At 43.3% G+C, this 17406-nt stretch overlaps 1 protein-coding gene across 1 annotated transcript; it reads left to right on the top strand.

Annotated features, from left to right (window-relative positions):
* The first annotated feature begins 2228 nt into the window (after positions 1–2228).
* On the top strand, positions 2229–15976 carry LOC128331047 (vomeronasal type-2 receptor 26-like). The gene is made up of 6 exons (XM_053264409.1): positions 2229–2735; positions 4257–4535; positions 6757–7467; positions 9541–9768; positions 12591–12717; positions 15072–15976. Exons 1-6 carry the CDS (start codon positions 2229–2231, stop codon positions 15974–15976), a joined length of 2757 nt encoding a protein of 918 aa, XP_053120384.1.
* Positions 15977–17406: the final 1430 nt, after the last annotated feature.

The raw sequence follows: 17406 nt of genomic DNA, 5'->3' as shown, positions 1-17406 counted from the left end.
CCTCCCTGAGGCTGCCAACCCAATTGCCGGTAGGATTTATCATAACAGGGATTTGGGCCCAGAGGGTCATTCTAGCCTTTCTCCTGCAAGCCCCCAAAACATATGGGCCCTCCCCACCACCACTCCCATACATGATAACAAATGCTTCACATTTCTGTGATGAGTATACATTGCTCAAGTTAAAGATGCACATAGAAAGTGATGTTCAGGAGATACAATATGGAGGCTGAAACATGCTGCAAACACACTCCAATGGATTGAGAATCCTGGCCACGATGTGACTTGGAGTTCAAAGCAGAGTTATGAAAAAGAAGACACATTCGGTCTATGAAAAATGTGACCAAATAAAAGCTGGGTGAGGTGATTGATTGATTGATTGATTGATTGATTGATTGATTTAATTTCTATACTACCCTTCCAAAAATGGCTCAGGGTGGTTTACACAGAGAAATAATAAATAAATAAGATGGCTCTGGTTATCTCTGGCTCTGAGTAGAGACACCATGAATTCAGAGTCATTCACCACCTGCTCCATTTTATTGCACTAAGGAAAGGTGGGGGGAATCACTATAATAAGATGAGACAAATATATTTATATCCTCACAGGTCTCTTTGGCTGCCTTATGCAAAATGAAGGTTAGCGTACTGTGTAGATTATAATTAGCTTAACTTGCAATTTGTGAGATTACTGACTCGCCAGAGCCTTGTAAATCTCTGGACACTATAAAAGAGTTTTGTGCTATTAAGAGTTGAGAATTAGGGACTAGGAAAGGCAGGCAGGATTCTGTCCATCTGAGTTTCCCCTTTTCAGGCTAGGCTTCAAACCACTGTGTTGCCAGTCTCAGCCATCATTCAAGACAGGAGGTCGTAACCAGGCTGATGTTCACCATAAGATAAATAGTGATGGAAATATTTGTTTCTCATGAGGAAGGTTTGTTATCGAGAGGGTGGTGTGTTTGGCACTATTGCCAGTTGAGATATGCATGGCATGTTCTATGGCTTTCCTTTATGAGTGAGGCATTTTCCAGAAAATGCATCATAGATACACCTCGCCCTTTTCCTTATGAGTATTATCAGCAAGGTGATGTCGTCGTTGGTGGAATAGCTTCTGAACTCTTCCCCATTGGGGACAGTGTTTTCTTCAATGAACACCCTACTGTGGAGCTGACTGACTATCCTGTGTAAGCAGTTTCTTTCCCCCATAGTGTACAATAAGACAGGTGACAAAATGCTGAAGAAAGACAAAAAGGTGCTGGGAAGTGTATTTGGCCACCATCTTCATGTCCTGTTTGTTAGCTTCTAGATACATCTGGTCAGCGATCAGGAACAAAACACAGGACTAGCTAGCTGGACCTTTGGTCTGATACAGCAGGGCAATGCTCATGAGAACAGACCACCTTGTGAGGCTCCTGCTCCAGGCTGTCTTTATCCCTTAAAGATAACGTTCTCCACTTAGGAGATATCTCTTAGGGGTAGGGGATACAATCCATCATTTCGGTGCAGGTACCATTTCTATATGCTCATAATGAAGTGGTTGTATGCCTATGAAACTGGAAGCAAAATGAGGCCACCTGAAAATAAGGTAGTGGTTTCTACCTACTCAGGGGTTTCCCTAGTTTGACAGAAGTAGGTACATTTTAAGTTAAAAGGAAACAGCCTGATGATGACTAAATTTGTTTGGTGGCCCTCAAGAGCCAGGGAATGTTGGTGAATTCAGGGAGTGGGGAGAGAAGAGGCCCCATAAAATATTAAAGAACATTCATATAGAATAAAATGTTAAAGAACCAGCTTCAAATGAGAGTTGAGGCACTTACAATTTTCACTCATGATGCTTGTTGTGAGGATAAAAATAAGCAGGAACACCACTCTGAACTCCTTGAAAGAAGAGCGGGATATACAGGTTGAGTATCTCTTATCTGGACTGCTTGGGACCAGAAGTGTTCCGGATTTCGGATTTTTCTGGAATTTTGAATATTTGCATAATGAGATATCTTGGGCATGGGATCCAAGTCTAAACACAAAAGGTTAATCTATTTTATTGTCTGCTCAAAATTTTCCCTCACTGACCCTCAGTCCGAGCTCAAAACTTTCCCTCACGGGCCTCAGTCCAGATCTTTTCCCCTCTCCTTACTCCTTGGCTCTAGCCATTTATTTTTCACCTTTCTTCCTCCTTTGATCTTCCCACACTTGGCCTCCAGCCATCTCTTCCTCCTCTCCCCTTGCCTAACATGGAGCGCGCTCACACCACAGAGGCTCGTCTGGGCTCTCTGTCAGAAGAGGAGCAAGGCAGGCAGCCGCACAGCCACGATAGGACACGTACCAACGCCCTCACAACCAGGGTGAGTGCGGTGCCAGCAAACAAGCATAAAAAGAAAGTGAAGATGGTAAAGAAGGCGTGGCACGCAGAACACATGGTACGCAGCTCGGAGCCCCAGTGTACTGCCAGGAGCGGCCAGAGAGTTACCAAGCCGCCGGTGGCACATTTGAGTGAGCGGCTTCTCCTACAAGTGGTCTGTCAGCAGCAGCCCCGCAAGATTCCCTCTCCACGCCTCTTGGGTCACCAGGGCGAAAAGCCGACTGATGCGGCAACGGGCGCCATCTTGCCGCCCATGAGCCTGGAGGCTGCCACGCTTGTAGGGAGGGAGGACACTGAGCCTCCCCAAACACCTACCACCCTTCCAGCAACGGAGTCCCATCTGGAGGGTGAACTTGGAAGAAACTCCACTCCGGTAGTGGTGAGTAACCCCCTGAATGGGCAGGGCACGGTGGATCCTGCTATCTTGGAGGATGGGACCACGTGGTTGAGGAAATTTATTACAAGATAGTTCAGGGCCCTGGTACCCTCTCTGGCGGAGGAGGGCAGAGCACTTCTGGCCCCAATCAGGATGCAGCGTAAGCTTTGACTGCATGTTTAAAAGCAGCAAAATTGGGAATCTGCGAGCGAGTGAGCTGAGGCATTATGGTTTTGGTTTTTGTTACGGTGTGGTGTCTGGATTTTGGAGCATTCCAGATTTTGGATGTCCAGATAAGCGATACTCAACCTGTAAATATAAATATTAATTTTTTAAAAGGCATGGGCTGACATCCTGACTAATGAAGCACTTTTCAACGAGAAAATTGGCACTAGTGCAAGAAGATCATAGTTGCTCTAAAAAACCCAGGAATTTTCACAATTGTGCAAAAGTTCCTATTGAAACAAATGAGACATGCTGCAGCATGCACTATTGTGCAAGCACATTTGCAGTGGCACCAAACTAGTCTGGAACACGTTTAAGATTTAATACATGTGGTACATGTAGCTACATGACTAGCAGGCAAAGATACACTTTCCATTCTGTTAGGTCAAGGTGCTTCCCTAGGAACAGAAGAAGCTGCTGCCTACTGAGTCAGACCATAGGTCCATGGCTGCCTACAGAGTCAGACCATAGGTCCATTGTATACTCTTACTGGCAGTGGCTCTCCAGGACTTCAGGCAGTATTTGGTTTCCTCCCTCAGGGTTCACAATGCCCCCACTCTCCCACATAGTGCAGGGGAGGGAGTTGCTTCACTCACTGCCTCCTCCTGATGGACTGAACTTCTTTTGGTCTGGCCTCTCATCAGAGGACACAGACCCCACCTAACCACTGTGATGTGGGCAAGTAATATACTGGTTGTAGACTCCAGTTTGCCATTTCTGCTTGCCATCTAAGCCATTATCTTGGTACATTCACTGGCAGGTGAGTGAGGTTCAGCAAACGGTCCAGTTCCACACATCCCACCTCCACATCTTCTTGCTCTTTCCACCTGGTACCAAGCTCCAATTCCCCCATTCTGTGCTGTATCCCAGGAGGAGAAATGGGGAAAGACCAGAGATGTACTGCAGATGGTTGAATCATTGATACCAGGCTTACTGAAGCAGACATGTTGTGGATGCTGCTGTTATGATCCCATTCTCTTTGTCCTTTGGGCTAAAATCCCTGCTTTTGCCTCTGAATGATTAACTTGTTCCAAACACTAGGTCTGACATTGTAGAAAGGGCTGGTTCCATCTGCCATAACTCAGGAGCACAGAACTATACAGAGGCTAGTTTTGAGATGCTATCATCATCTGGGGAGACAAAACTGAAGTTTCCCTAAACTGAAGAGAATGAAGGTGTCCTCCCCCATTCCAAAGAGCTTAAAAGGGGCAAAGGAGGACATGATACAGCACAGTTGTGGTCCAGCAAACAATTGTGAAGTTCTTAATCTGTAGCTCTTTTTGCAGTGTTGTGCTAAAGAACTACCAACATGTCCTGGCCTTGGTATTTGCTGTAAAAGAAATCAATGAACATCCCAAGATCTTACCCAATATCACTTTGGGCTTCCATATTTATGATAGTTTCCACAATGCAAGAATTACCTATGAGACCACCCTGAGAATGCTTTCCGCACAACACAGATTTGTTCCCAACTACAATTGTGACATCCAGGACAAACTGATATCGGTCATTGGTGGACTTAGCTCTGAAATTTCTTTTTATATGTCTGTCATCTTAGATATCTACCACATCCCACAGGTAAGATGCATTTCAAGAATGCAGCTGAAACTAAGCAGGTCTGGGTCTGACGAGTCGATGGATGATCGCCTGGTGACCCCGTGTATATTTGAGTTCTACGGTATGAAGTAAAGTGGGATATATGTGTGATAAGTTTATCGATTGATCGATCAATCTATCATATTTCTATACCACCTGATGTGCAACCCTAGGCCATGTACATAATTTAAAATACAACAAATATAAAAACAGGATAAAGTGGTTAAAATGATTTTGATATAAAACCAATTAAAATTAATTAAAAGCCTGAGAAAATAGATGCATCTTGAGGGTCTTTTTAAAATACCAAAATGTCCACACACAAAAACATTACATAATTTAAAACACACACACACAGCCAGAGATGGAGAGACTCTGATTTTACCAGGGAGTGCATCCCTGAGCCCTGGGGCAGCCACAAAAAAGGCCCGGTCCCGAGTACCACCAAACAAGCTGGTGGTAGTTGTAACTGGACCTCCCCAGATGATCTTGGGAAGTGGGAGATTTCATGGCAAAGGAAGTACTTTCTTAAATACCTTGGACCCAAGTCATTAATGGCTTTATAGGCAATAACCAGCACTTTGTATTTCACTTGGAAACATAGCAGCAGCCAGTGCAGTTATTTTAAGACTGGCATTATATGGTCTCTTCGGGGTATATCGGTAACGAGTCTGGCTGCCGCATTTTTCACCAATTGTAGTTTCTGAATATGTACAAAGGCAGCGCCATATAGAGAGCATTACAGTAGTCAAGCCTGGAGGTTACCAGCATATATACCACTGTTTTAAGGTTATTTACCTCCAGAAATGGGTGTAGCTGACGTCTCATCCGAAGCTGATAAAAAGCGCCCCTGGTCACTGCCTCAACCTGACAAGCCGGAAAGAGTTTTGGATCTAGGAGCAATCCCAAAGCTACATACTTGTTCTTTCTGGGGGAGTGTAACCCCATCCAGAAAAGGCAGATCTAAACTATCTCTTCAGTTCTGACCCTCAGTATCTCCGTCTTATTTGGATTCAGTTTCAATTTGTTATCACTCATCCATCCCATGACTGCCTCCAGGCAGTCATTTGGGAAAGTTATGCCATTACCTGATGAATTTGATATGAAGAACTAGATTTGGGTTTGATCTGCATATTGATAATACCCTGCACCAAATTTCCTGATGATCTCTTCCAGCAGTTCATTTAAATGCTAAAAAGCATTGGAGACAGTATGGAGCCTTATGGAACTCCGTACATTAACTCCCACTTTGCAGAGCAACAATCTCTAAGCGACACCATCTGGAATCTGCCAAGAGGTAGGAACTGAACCTCTGTAAAACAGTTCCACCCAATCCCACTTCCCTAGGCGAACCAGAAGGATACCATGGTTGATGATATTGAACACCACCAAGACACCCAAAAGGATCAACAAAGTCACACTCCCTCTGTCAATACCCAATTGGAGATTATCCATCAGGCCGATCAAGGCAGTCTTAACCCCATAATCTTGACATTTCTTGATTGTTTTGATTTTGGCAGGTTGCAACATTATGTGTCAAAAGCTATCATTTGTCTTATATTAATTGTCATAGCATGCCAAATGCTGTCCTATACTACATATAATTTCAGGTTATCTGTCAACTAAAACAAGAAGTTCTGGTAAGGACTAGTCTGTTTATTTTCCTTTCATTGTAATCTTAATTGATCATTACCATCTTCAAAAGTTAGCCCACTTCCACCTCCACCTCTTGAATTGGGGTGGATGACATCATCACAAACTATGTGACTAAGCTATCTCTATATGCGAACCTACAACTGTTCCAAATTTAGTTCAAATCGGTGCAGGCATTGCAAAGTTGATGAGGGAGGGAGGGAGGGAGGGAGAGATGGGTGATCTCATGAGTTTAGTTTCATCAATGAAGGTATGCTGAAAATCCATTACATCAGGTATTAAATATGGTGAAATATTAAATACTATCTATCTATCAAGGCACAATGCAAAATTTTATCACAGATCTTCCCATTTTTCTAAATGTTTGTTTCTAAAATGTCCAAATCTGGATTTGTAGCTTTCTTGCGGTTCATTTGTCACAATACAGAGTGAAAAAAGAAAATTTCCCTCCCTATATTGGATGATCCCAAATGAAAGCCATCAGCACAAGGGAATTGCCAGCTTGCTACTGCATTTCAGATGGTCATGGGTTGGGCTTATTGCTCTGAAGGATGACAATGGGGAAACCTTTCTGCAGAGCCTGATATCAACATTTTCTCAGAGTGGAATCTGTGTTGCTTTCATACAAAGACACCCAGAAGTAAATATTATATCTGATATCGATGATGTGATGGAAAATTGGATTGAAATGTATTTAGTCCTCCTTCACAGCAAAGCCAATGTCATCGTTGTCCATGGGGAGCCTCAAACCATGTTTTCACTGAGACGGGTACTGTATGCAAGAGAAGAGGAATCGTTGGCAAAAAATCCTCTTGCAAAAGTGTGGGTTGTGGCAGCCCAGTGGGGTTTTGCATCTGTGACCTTTCAAAGGACAAATGATATACAAGAATTCTATGGGGCCATCACTCTCCCAGTTCATACAAAGGAGGTACCAGGATTCCAAAAATTTCTACAAAACAGGAATCCGTCTGTGACAAAAGGAGATGGTTTCATCCAGCACTTCTGGCAACAAGCATTTGAGTGCTCATTTCCAAATACTGATGTAGATCCAACTAGTGAAAAAAGGTGCACTTGGGAGGAGAAGCTGGAGAGTCTTCCTGGGCCCCTATTCGAAATGAGCATGACTGGCCACAGCTATAGTATCTACAATGCTGTCTATGCTGTGGCACATACCTTGCATGCCATGCATGTATCCAGAGGCAAGCACAGAGTCATACTTAATGAAGGGAGGCTGCTGAATCAGAAGGTGAAGTCATGGAAGGTAATTTCTCCCACTCCCAAAGTCAAGCAATACTATCATAAGCTGCCTGAGAGAAATGTGTTAACATTACGGTTGGCTTTTTTTATTTCTAGGAAATAAATTGATTTTTCCAGGATTTTGTATTTTTAAAATTTATTTATGTATTTATTTAGTCTGGGCAAGGTCTCGACCCTACCTGCAAAAATGCACAACTGCAGATCCACCCTCCCATCCCTCTTTCCAGTATCCATTGTCAGGGAACCCAACCAAAGAGCAACTAATGAACAAAACAAAGGACTCCAAAGATGTCAGTGCAGGTGTGTGCAGGCGTAAGAAGAGACAGGAGAAGCTAATAGCAACTACTTCTAATGAATTCTGATCAGCCCAAAGGAAAGCAACCTGGGAAAGAACAAACTCGGGCCTAAAACAAACAAAACAGCAGCCCAAGATTTTCCAGCTATAGAAAGCCGGGCCACTGAAGTGGGTGCCAGAGGGTCTCACTGACTGACATGAAACTCCCAGACCAAACCACGAAAGATAGAAACATTTTTCTTTGCAGGTAGGGTCATTTTTTTACTGGAAAGAGGGATGGGAGGGTGGATCTGCAGTTGTGCACATTCCTGAAATTTCTTCTTTAAAGATGTACCTAAGTAAAGATGGACCCCCACCTGCCCCCCATTAACCTCATTTGTTGATTGAAATTACTGCCAGAGTGTGTGTAATTAAAACTGTGAACAATATAAGCCAGTGGTCCACAGAAGAATTAGGAACAACACTGAGGTTGGTGTTTGATGCTGAAACATCTGTTTTTATTATGCTTTATAATCTGTTTTATACACATTACATTGGAATGTCTTAAAGAAATACTTGGGAGTCCTTTTAAATATGTGTATTGCATCGCCAGCTTACCAATTTATACAAGTAAAGATGGCTGATGCAAAAGGCAAAAGTGGGTGTGTCCGCATCCTCCTCCAACCACCAGACAACTATTGCTTTGCATCCAGTGGTTGTCCTGTGCACCATAATGGTCAGCCAGCTGTCCAAGCTCCCAAAGGGACCTCAGTGGGGACATACAGGAACACAATGTATCATTCAGGTTGTATAATCCAGGGCTGTGCATACTGTACACTAAAGGAGTCAACATGCTAGATTCTTAAGTGTGTTGCTCAGCTACATAAGAGACATGCCTCATCACATGCTGCCACTATGGCGGCAGAATCATCCTTCTTGCCAGCTGACAGATCACGTTGCGCTCCCCACCCCTCCCATCTTCCCACTCCATGCTACAACACCATGCTCTGGAGTGGATTATCACATGTCCATCCACAAGCAAAACAGCAGCAGATGCAATACAGTGCTTGAGAACAGTGATAGAAGTGAGCAAGAATGCAGTGGAGTTGAACTTTTTGTTTAAATCTGAATGTCCTCATGTGGCTTGACAACACAATGCAACACAATGAATGCCCCATGCATTTGCACCCATCAAGATGTGAAAAGGAGAGGAAGTGTTACAGTACTGTGCTGGCAGTGCAATTGGAAATGGCAGGAATTCTGAAGGGGATAGATCATGATGAGTGAGGAAAGGGGAAGGGAGTATGATACCCACAGTATTTCTATGCAGAAAGGTTCCTATGTGGATAGAACAAAGGGGGAGAAAAGCACAGAAGCTGTGCAGTTACTCCTAGTATCATTAATCACTGATGCATGATAAAGTAAAGTAGTTGTGCCGTTGAGTTGGTGTCGCCCCCTGGTAACCACAGAGCCATGTGAAAACCACTCTCCCTAGAAAACCTCCCAGTAATAAGAAAAAAGACTTACCGATGCAGTAAAATATCCCAAGATCCATTTTGTCTATAATGCCACACATTCCAAAATAAAGATTCAAAAAATCATTTCAGCTCACTACCAAAGAATCCTATTCTCTCTCTCCTCATTAAACCTGATTAGATGTACAAGCTTCAGTATTAGTAAAAGATTTCATGTTTCTCTTAACCATTCTGTGGCCAAAAAAACCATATCCATCAAGAAGGAGAATTTGTCATTCTCATTGTCAACAAGATTAAAAGGTCCTAATTTGGGTTTTTTTTCCCATAGCTGCATCCCTTTTTAAGCAGGATCTCATTCAACAACAGTGCCGGAGATTCAGTGTCTTTTGATGAGAATCGAGAATTAGCAACCGGGTTTGATATTATCAATTTGGTCACTTTCCTAAACAACTCTTTTGTTAGAGTAAAAGTTGGGAAGCTCAGTCCTCAAGATCCTTCAGGCAAAGACTTCACCATTCATGATGACAAAATCCTCTGGCACAGGAGCTTTAACCAGGTGGGTAAGACCTAGACTCTCAGGTTCATAAGGGAATTGTTAAATAAGTTTCATTATGCACCTTTCACGTTCATTCCTGGCCTTTACACATTAGTCATATGAAATAAGATATAATGTTTTCAAAAATTCCCATTTCATACAAGCCTCTGTAAAGAGCAAGAAAGCTTTCATGAGACTGAAGGTGTTTTTCTTCCTCCCAATTTCCCTAATTTCATCCTTCATCAGACTGCATATAAATCAGGTTGCATTTAATTTAATTTTTTAAATTTATCTATTTATTTATTTATTTGATTGATTGATTGATTGATTGATTGATATACCACCCTTCTTGACTGATATACCGCCCTTCCAAAAATGGCATCCTAAATTTTGGTTGATTTCGGACTGAGTGGCACTAGATATTATCCATGAATTGAGCTGGCCCCCTTTTGCCAACTGAGGCAGAAAATCTGAAAGGCATGCACTTGGCATATATGGATTGTTATTATTTTAAAATAAACTCAAATGGTTGGGTGCCTAATAAGACTGTTAGAGCTTTGGTAACTGATTCAGTTCAGAAGACTTACAGTCCAATTTGGACACCAAAACTTTGCTTCCAGACCATGACTGGTTTGGTCCAAATCAAAGTAATGATATTCAAATTTCACTGAAGTAATTTGGCTGCTTCAGCCACTCCCTGACCCCCACGCCATTTCCACACATTCTCTCCCATTATTCAACGATGCTAGTAAGACATATCACCCAAATTGATTGAATATTATTAGGACTCGTGCTCAATGAGATGGCTAGGAAATGCCTACAAAGCCGGAGCAGGATGTTGTCATAACCCCAGGCTCTGAAACCCCATGCGGGAGGGCAGACATGGCCAGTTCAGGGATGATTCCACACGGGAAATCCCTGCCTCACCACCTCCTCCATTAAAACCAGAGGACACTCCCTTGTCCTGCATCTTCAAACTCAGAGGACTCCTATGTCAGAGTGGCTGGACCATCAGCAGCAGTACCTTGAGGTACGAGTCCAAAAGCTGGGACTCAAGAGTGTCAGGGACACAGATCCAGCAAGGTAGAAAAAGCAGGTCTCAAAGATCAAGACCGGAATCAAGTACACAGGAGTCAAGCCAAGTAAGCCATCAGGAATCAGAGCCAAGGGTCAGGAGAGTGCAAATAGTCATCCAGTCCAAGGGTCAAGACAGAAGCCAGGATGCAAAGCCACAGCAAGGGTAAAAACCAGGTCAGTAATCAGTAGCCAGAGGGATCCAATCGGTAGCAGGAGTCACAACAAGCCAAGTGTCACACCAAGTAGTCAGGAGAAATAATTTTGAGATTCACACCAGATCAGGTGAACCTCCTTGATACTGAGGCAAGGGTAGCTTCCGACAGGAAGTCTTTTATGCTTCCTGATGGAGGATATGGTCAATCAATGATTCCAAAAGGTGGGGCCTGACATGGTTTCAGAAGCCTGGGAGTCTGCTGCAATATAGCAGGTACTACAAGGGGCAACAATATACAGGGCCCCAGGGCAGGCAGAACAAGACATCCTCTGAGGACCAGCCCGCTGACATGAAGGCTCATTGAAAGCTGCACCCAATTGAAGCCTACACCTATGAAATAGGGCACTGCCACTTTAATTCCGGCATCCTGTAGGGATGTGGGTGGAGCCAGAAGCAGGAGTCAAACAGCTGGACTATATCAAGTTTCAGTAGAGCTCTATCCCTTGCTGAAACAACTTTGTTGAATGAATCTCTCTCTGCTCCTGCATAGACTGGATTCTCTGGCACTTGTCCTTCCCTTCTGCCGGCTCCTTGTTCAGCTCCTTGGTTCCTGTCCTCAGGCTGCTTGGCCTTCTCTTTTTCCTGATTCTTTTTTGATACTTGGCTCCTGACCTTTAATTGCTTGACCTCGATTCCTCCTTTTCACTTGTAGACTGTGACTTCCGGGTTCCTGACCTCAGCCTGCTGACCACAGCTACACTTGACCCTGCACAGACCACCCCTTGCAGCCTGACCTGCATATGGGGAACTAGCCCGGCACCTGTGGGGAAATCTGTGCCAGGGGACTCATGTGCCACATTGCAGTGGGACATGATAGACATGAACCCGTGTGAGTCCCTGTAGCTAGAAATGAATGGCTACATTTGAAGCCCAAAGACCAGTATATTTATAGGTAAAATCAAAAATGAAGTCATTCACATAACCCAAAACTGGGTAGGACATGTGTCCTACTCAGATTTGGGAGTGTGTGCGCTCTGAATTTTCAGTTTTGTGGCAGCAAACCACTAGGTAGGAGAAGGTAGAAGTGATTGTGTAGAATCAAGGTAAGAGGAAGAACGGGGTAGGACAGTGCTGTCCTACACAGTATTCATACCCAGCATTTGATCAAGGTAGGAGGAAAAATTGTCCTATTCAGCTTTTCCTCCAACCTTGATTCCAATCAGTTCTCCCTCCTCCTACCTAGTTGTTTGCCCCCACACAACCAAAAATTGGGAGCACACAGCTCCCAAACCTGGATAGGACACTTGTCCTACCCAGTTTTTGGTTACCCAGACATTGAATGACCTCAGTGTCTGCTATTGCTTCAAGTGTGTTTCGTGTGGATTTTAAAGACATAATACCAAGATCAAAATTATGATCATCCACGTGTACTCTGAAACAAACTTGGTTCTGCCATTTATCAGGCTTCAGAATACAATAACACCCTTGTGTTCTTATGTGGTCTTACTGATACCATTATATTTCTTGATATCTAACTCACATGCCAGCAAATCAAATGAGTGCTTTGGAAATATATTTTCTATCCATTATAAGTTCCTTTTATTCTTCATAGGTGTTGCCCGTTTCTTTGTGTAATGACAACTGCCTTCCAGGTTTCAGAAGGAAAAAGAAGGAAGGGGAGCCATTTTGCTGTTATGATTGTGATCCATGTCCGGAAGGGGAGATTTCAAATCAAAATGGTAGGAGAGATTGTTCGTTTACAATGGGCATCATATATGTGACAACACATCCAGATCGAGGAAATGTTACTTGACAGGTCTTTGGCTATCCTGAAAACTCCTACAATTGAGGAGAGTTGGCATGCAGTGCTAACAGCATTTATGTCCTGCAGTGTTTCTGGACTCCTCACTGCCTCTTGAATGTCAGGGAATGGGAATTGCTATTGGTACAGTTCACAAATGCCATTTGTAGAGAAGGCTGTAAATGATTCCCATTCCAAGACCAACACTCTATAGTCTAGGGAGGAAATACTTGTGAGTGGTATTTTTACATAGAAAACCACACTTCACTATAGTTCTACATGCCTTATACACCACATATCACTACATATTTTACTATTTACTATATTTCTATGTGATAGAAAAAGAAATGAATAGTCATTTGAAGCCCAAAGGCCAAACTATTTATGTGTGAAATCCAAAATGAGGTCATTCATACAACCGAAAACTGGGTAGGACAAGTGTCCTCCTCAGGTTTGGGAGTTGGTCTTGTGGTAGTGTGCATGAATTGTCCCCTTTGCTAAGTAGGGTCCACCCTGGTTTGCATTTGAATGGGAGACTATATATGTGAGCACTAAGATAGTCCCCTTATGGGATGGGGCCACTCTGGGAAGAGTATCTGCATGCTTACATGCAGAAGGTTCCAAGTTCCCTCCCTGGCATCTCCAGATAGGGCTGAGAGAGATTCCTGCCTGCAACCTTGGAGAAGCCGCTGCCAGTCTGTGCAGACAATACTGAGCTAGATGGACCAATGATCTGACTCGGTATAAAGCAGCTTCCTATGTTCCTTTGATTCCCTAAAATCAAGACCAATAGTTATAGGCTATTTATTTATATAGTTCTTCTATACTGCCTTTCATAAAACGTATCCCAAGGCAGTTTACAAATAAAAAAAAAAAAGTTAAAAAAACACCCACTATAAAAATCACATTAAAACATTAATATCAATTATTATTTCTTGTTTACACAGTCAGACAGGTGTTATTTAATGGTTTGTTTTATCCAGACATTGAGTCCTTCCCTAGGACCTGGGATGGCTGAATTTTATTATCAATATTGTTCTTGTTGTTATTATAGATATTGTCACAGACTATAGGCTGTTCCCAGTAAAGTTGCTTTTTGTAATTGGCTGATGGTGATTTCTGTGGCCCCTATGGTGTTGAGGTGCTCTTCGAGGTCTTTTGGAATTGCACCTAGGGCACCAATTACTACTGTTTTACTACAATTACTACCAATTACTACAATTACTACCAATTACGCACCAATTTGCGATTTTTTCTATTTCTTTTTCTTCTGTTCTGCTATCACCTGGTATTGCTATGTCGATTATTTTGATTTGTTTTTCTTTCTTCTCGACTACAGTTATATCTGGTGTATTGTGTGGCAGATGTTTGTCTGTTTGTAGTTGGAAGTCCAATAATATTTTTGCATCTTCATTTTCGATGTTATGGTCCCAACAATTTTTGGCTACAGGTAGCTTGTATTTTTAAAAAATTATTAATTTTTATTATTATTATTAATTCGATTTCTATACCACCGTTCCAAAAATGGCTCCGGGCAGTTTACACAGAGAAATAACAAATAAGATGGATCCCTGTCCCCAAAGGGCTCACATTCTAAAAAGAAACATAAAATAGACACCAGCAATAGTCACTGGAGGTACTGTGCTGGGGGTGGATAGGGCCAGTTACTTTCCCCCTGCTAAATAAAGATAATTATGACATTAAAAGGTACCTCTTTGCCTAGTTAGCAGGGGATGAAACAATAAAAACCATAAAACACCAAAAAGCAACAACCGGGTAAAAGACTGAGCAAATAAAAAGGTTTTTTGTTGTTTTTTAAAGCAGCCACAGATGTCACAGAGTGGACACTCCAGAGGCTGGGGCAAAACCAGAAGGCCATGTCCCATGTGAATGATCATGTAACCTCCCTCAATGCCAATATTAACAGTTGCAGTGCTATTTATCTCTAGTTATAGTGCTATCTGCAGAATAATTTGACTCCATTTGAACAGAAAGCCTCTCAGTGACTCCTTCACGATGACCAGACTTGTTTCCACAATACTTTTGCCATAGCTTTGGGTGGAATGCCTAGTCCTGGTCCAGCCTGAAAAGGGTTAACTTCATTAATTCTTATATGATAATGATTTTATTGAGTGTGGTAAAAGAGAAACTCTGGTAACAATTTGATAGACAGAGCATCGTGTCACAGCCAATATTGTCATTAACTCTTAGCAAATTTCACAATTTTCAGGCCATGCTAGTCCATATTCTCAGATGTTCTTAAACAGCATCTTCCATTTTAATTTATGGCAGACATGGATTTCTGTATCAAATGTCCAGAAGATCAATATCCAAACATGGACCAAGATCAATGTGTCCTCAAAGTTGTCACCTACTTATCTTACAAAGACTTTTTGGGTGAAAGTCTTACTTTTTCTTCCATTTTTCTCTCTCTGGTCACAATACTGATTCTGAGAATCTTTGTTAAACACCGAGAAACCCCCATAGTCAAAGCTAACAACCGGAATCTCACCTTCGCTCTCCTCATCTCCCTCCTGCTCTGCTTCCTTTGTCCATTACTATTCATTGGCCAACCTAAGAAGGTGACTTGCCTTCTTCGACAAACTGCTTTTGGCATCATCTTCTCAGTGGCCCTCTCCTGCGTGTTGGCAAAAACCATCATTGTTGTCCTCGCTTTCATGGCTACCAAGCCAGGAAGCTGGATGAGGAAATGGGTGGGGAAAAGACTGGCGTACACGATCATCTTTAGCTGCTCCTTTATACAGTTGAGTATTTGTGCTCTTTGGCTTCACACCTCTCCTCCATTCCCACATTTGGACTTGCACTCCCTTTCAGAAGAAATCATAATGGAATGCAATGAAGGTTCCATCCTCATGTTCTACATTGCCTTGGGCTACTTGGGATTTCTGGCCATCCTGAGCTTCATTGTGGCTTTCCTGGCCAGGAAGTTGCCAGACACTTTCAACGAAGCCAAGTTCATCACCTTCAGCATGTTGGTATTTTGCTGCGTCTGGCTGACTTTTGTCCCAACCTACCTGAGCACAAAAGGAAAGTATATGGTAGCTGTGGAGATCTTCTCCATCTTGGCATCCTCAGCTGGGTTACTATGTTGTATCTTCTTCCCAAAATGCTGCATTATTATACTGAGACCTGAGCTGAATAATAGGGAGAGACTTTCAACAAGAAGGACTCACTGAATTATGAATGTTCAACTACAGTTCTCCATTGCATGTTTTGGGGGCATTTCGTTTTTGTTCACATTATCGATTAGAAATAAAATAACAGACAATTTTGGATTAATTATCAATATTAATTTGTATCTTCAGATTTCTTCTCACAAACATTTCAATTCGTTTTGAATGTTTAATTGTATCTTTTCCACAATTCTCGGTCCTCACGCACTTTGTGAGTCCATGTTCTCATGGACTCACAAAGGGAAATAAGGCACTACTAGCGGACCCCGCACAGAGCATCTGTGTGCTTTGGGTCCGGCTGTTTCCCCCTCCTGCCCAGGTCTCTCCTCTCCCCCTTCCCTCCAGCCCCGAGCTCTCTTGTCCTCCCCCCTTCCGTTCCTCCTCCCCCCACAGAGCCAAAAAGGGCCCTGCCACCGCCGTTACCGCCCACTGCCCACTAACCCTTGCCAACGGCGCCTCCCGCCTCCTCCCAGCCCAGGCAGCGGCGGTCGCAACTGCAGATAAGCGCCACCGCTGCCTCCTCACAGCTGCCGGGCTGCCCTCAGCCACACCAAGTAGCAGGCAGCCAAAAAAGTCCCCTCCAACACTGTTACCACCCGTTCCCACTCACCCCTGGTGGCACCGCCAGGGCCAGTCTGTTCCGCTGCCTCCTGCCTATTCCCAGCACAGGCCATGGACGCAACGGTCACAATCACGGCTGGGCTAGGCTGGCAGTGGCCGCCGCCGCCGTCGCCTCCTCACAGCGGCCGAGCGCAGCGGGAGCTAACATGCAGCTACTGCCTCCTTGCTGCAGCCGCCACCATTTCCCCCTGTAGCTGCAGCTCAGCTCGCATTGCGGGCCGCCTCCACCCAGCCAATCCCAACAGCTCCTGCTGCCCAGCCAATCCGGTGCTTCAGCTGGGTTGCTGCCGGGACGCATCCCCACAGGCATGTCTACGAGAATTAAATATATGGATTCCTCCATGCCATTAGGCCAGGGCTGCATATCTTCAGCCCTCCAGTAGTTTTTGGACTACAACTCTCACAATCCCCAACTATGGTGGCCAATAGTCAGAGATTATGGGAGTTGCAGGCCAATATCTGCAGGAGGGGCAAAGTTGTTCTGCTCTGCATTAGACTGATAGACTAGAGGTTTTAAACTGTCTCTTAGAAATTCCAAAAGTTTCTCAATGTATCCGATATATATTACATAGCATTCATTCATTCATTCATTCATTCATTCTATGTATTTATATTCCACCCAAAATTTACATCTCTGGGCGGTTCACAATAAAATACAAATTAAAACAAAATAAAAAGGCTAAAACCATAATTTAAAATTTAACACAATGATAAAAACTATCAAAACTGTATTTAATTAAAAGCCTGGTGAATAAATGTGTCATATATTAAACTCAAAATTCTTCCCTCATTCTCAGTCAGTTTCATGGTGG

This window comes from Hemicordylus capensis, chromosome 6 (genome assembly GCF_027244095.1).
Source record: "Hemicordylus capensis ecotype Gifberg chromosome 6, rHemCap1.1.pri, whole genome shotgun sequence".
NCBI lineage: Eukaryota > Metazoa > Chordata > Lepidosauria > Squamata > Cordylidae > Hemicordylus > Hemicordylus capensis.
Note: the sequence above shows the minus strand (reverse complement) of the source record. Positions and strands in the feature narration are given on the sequence as shown.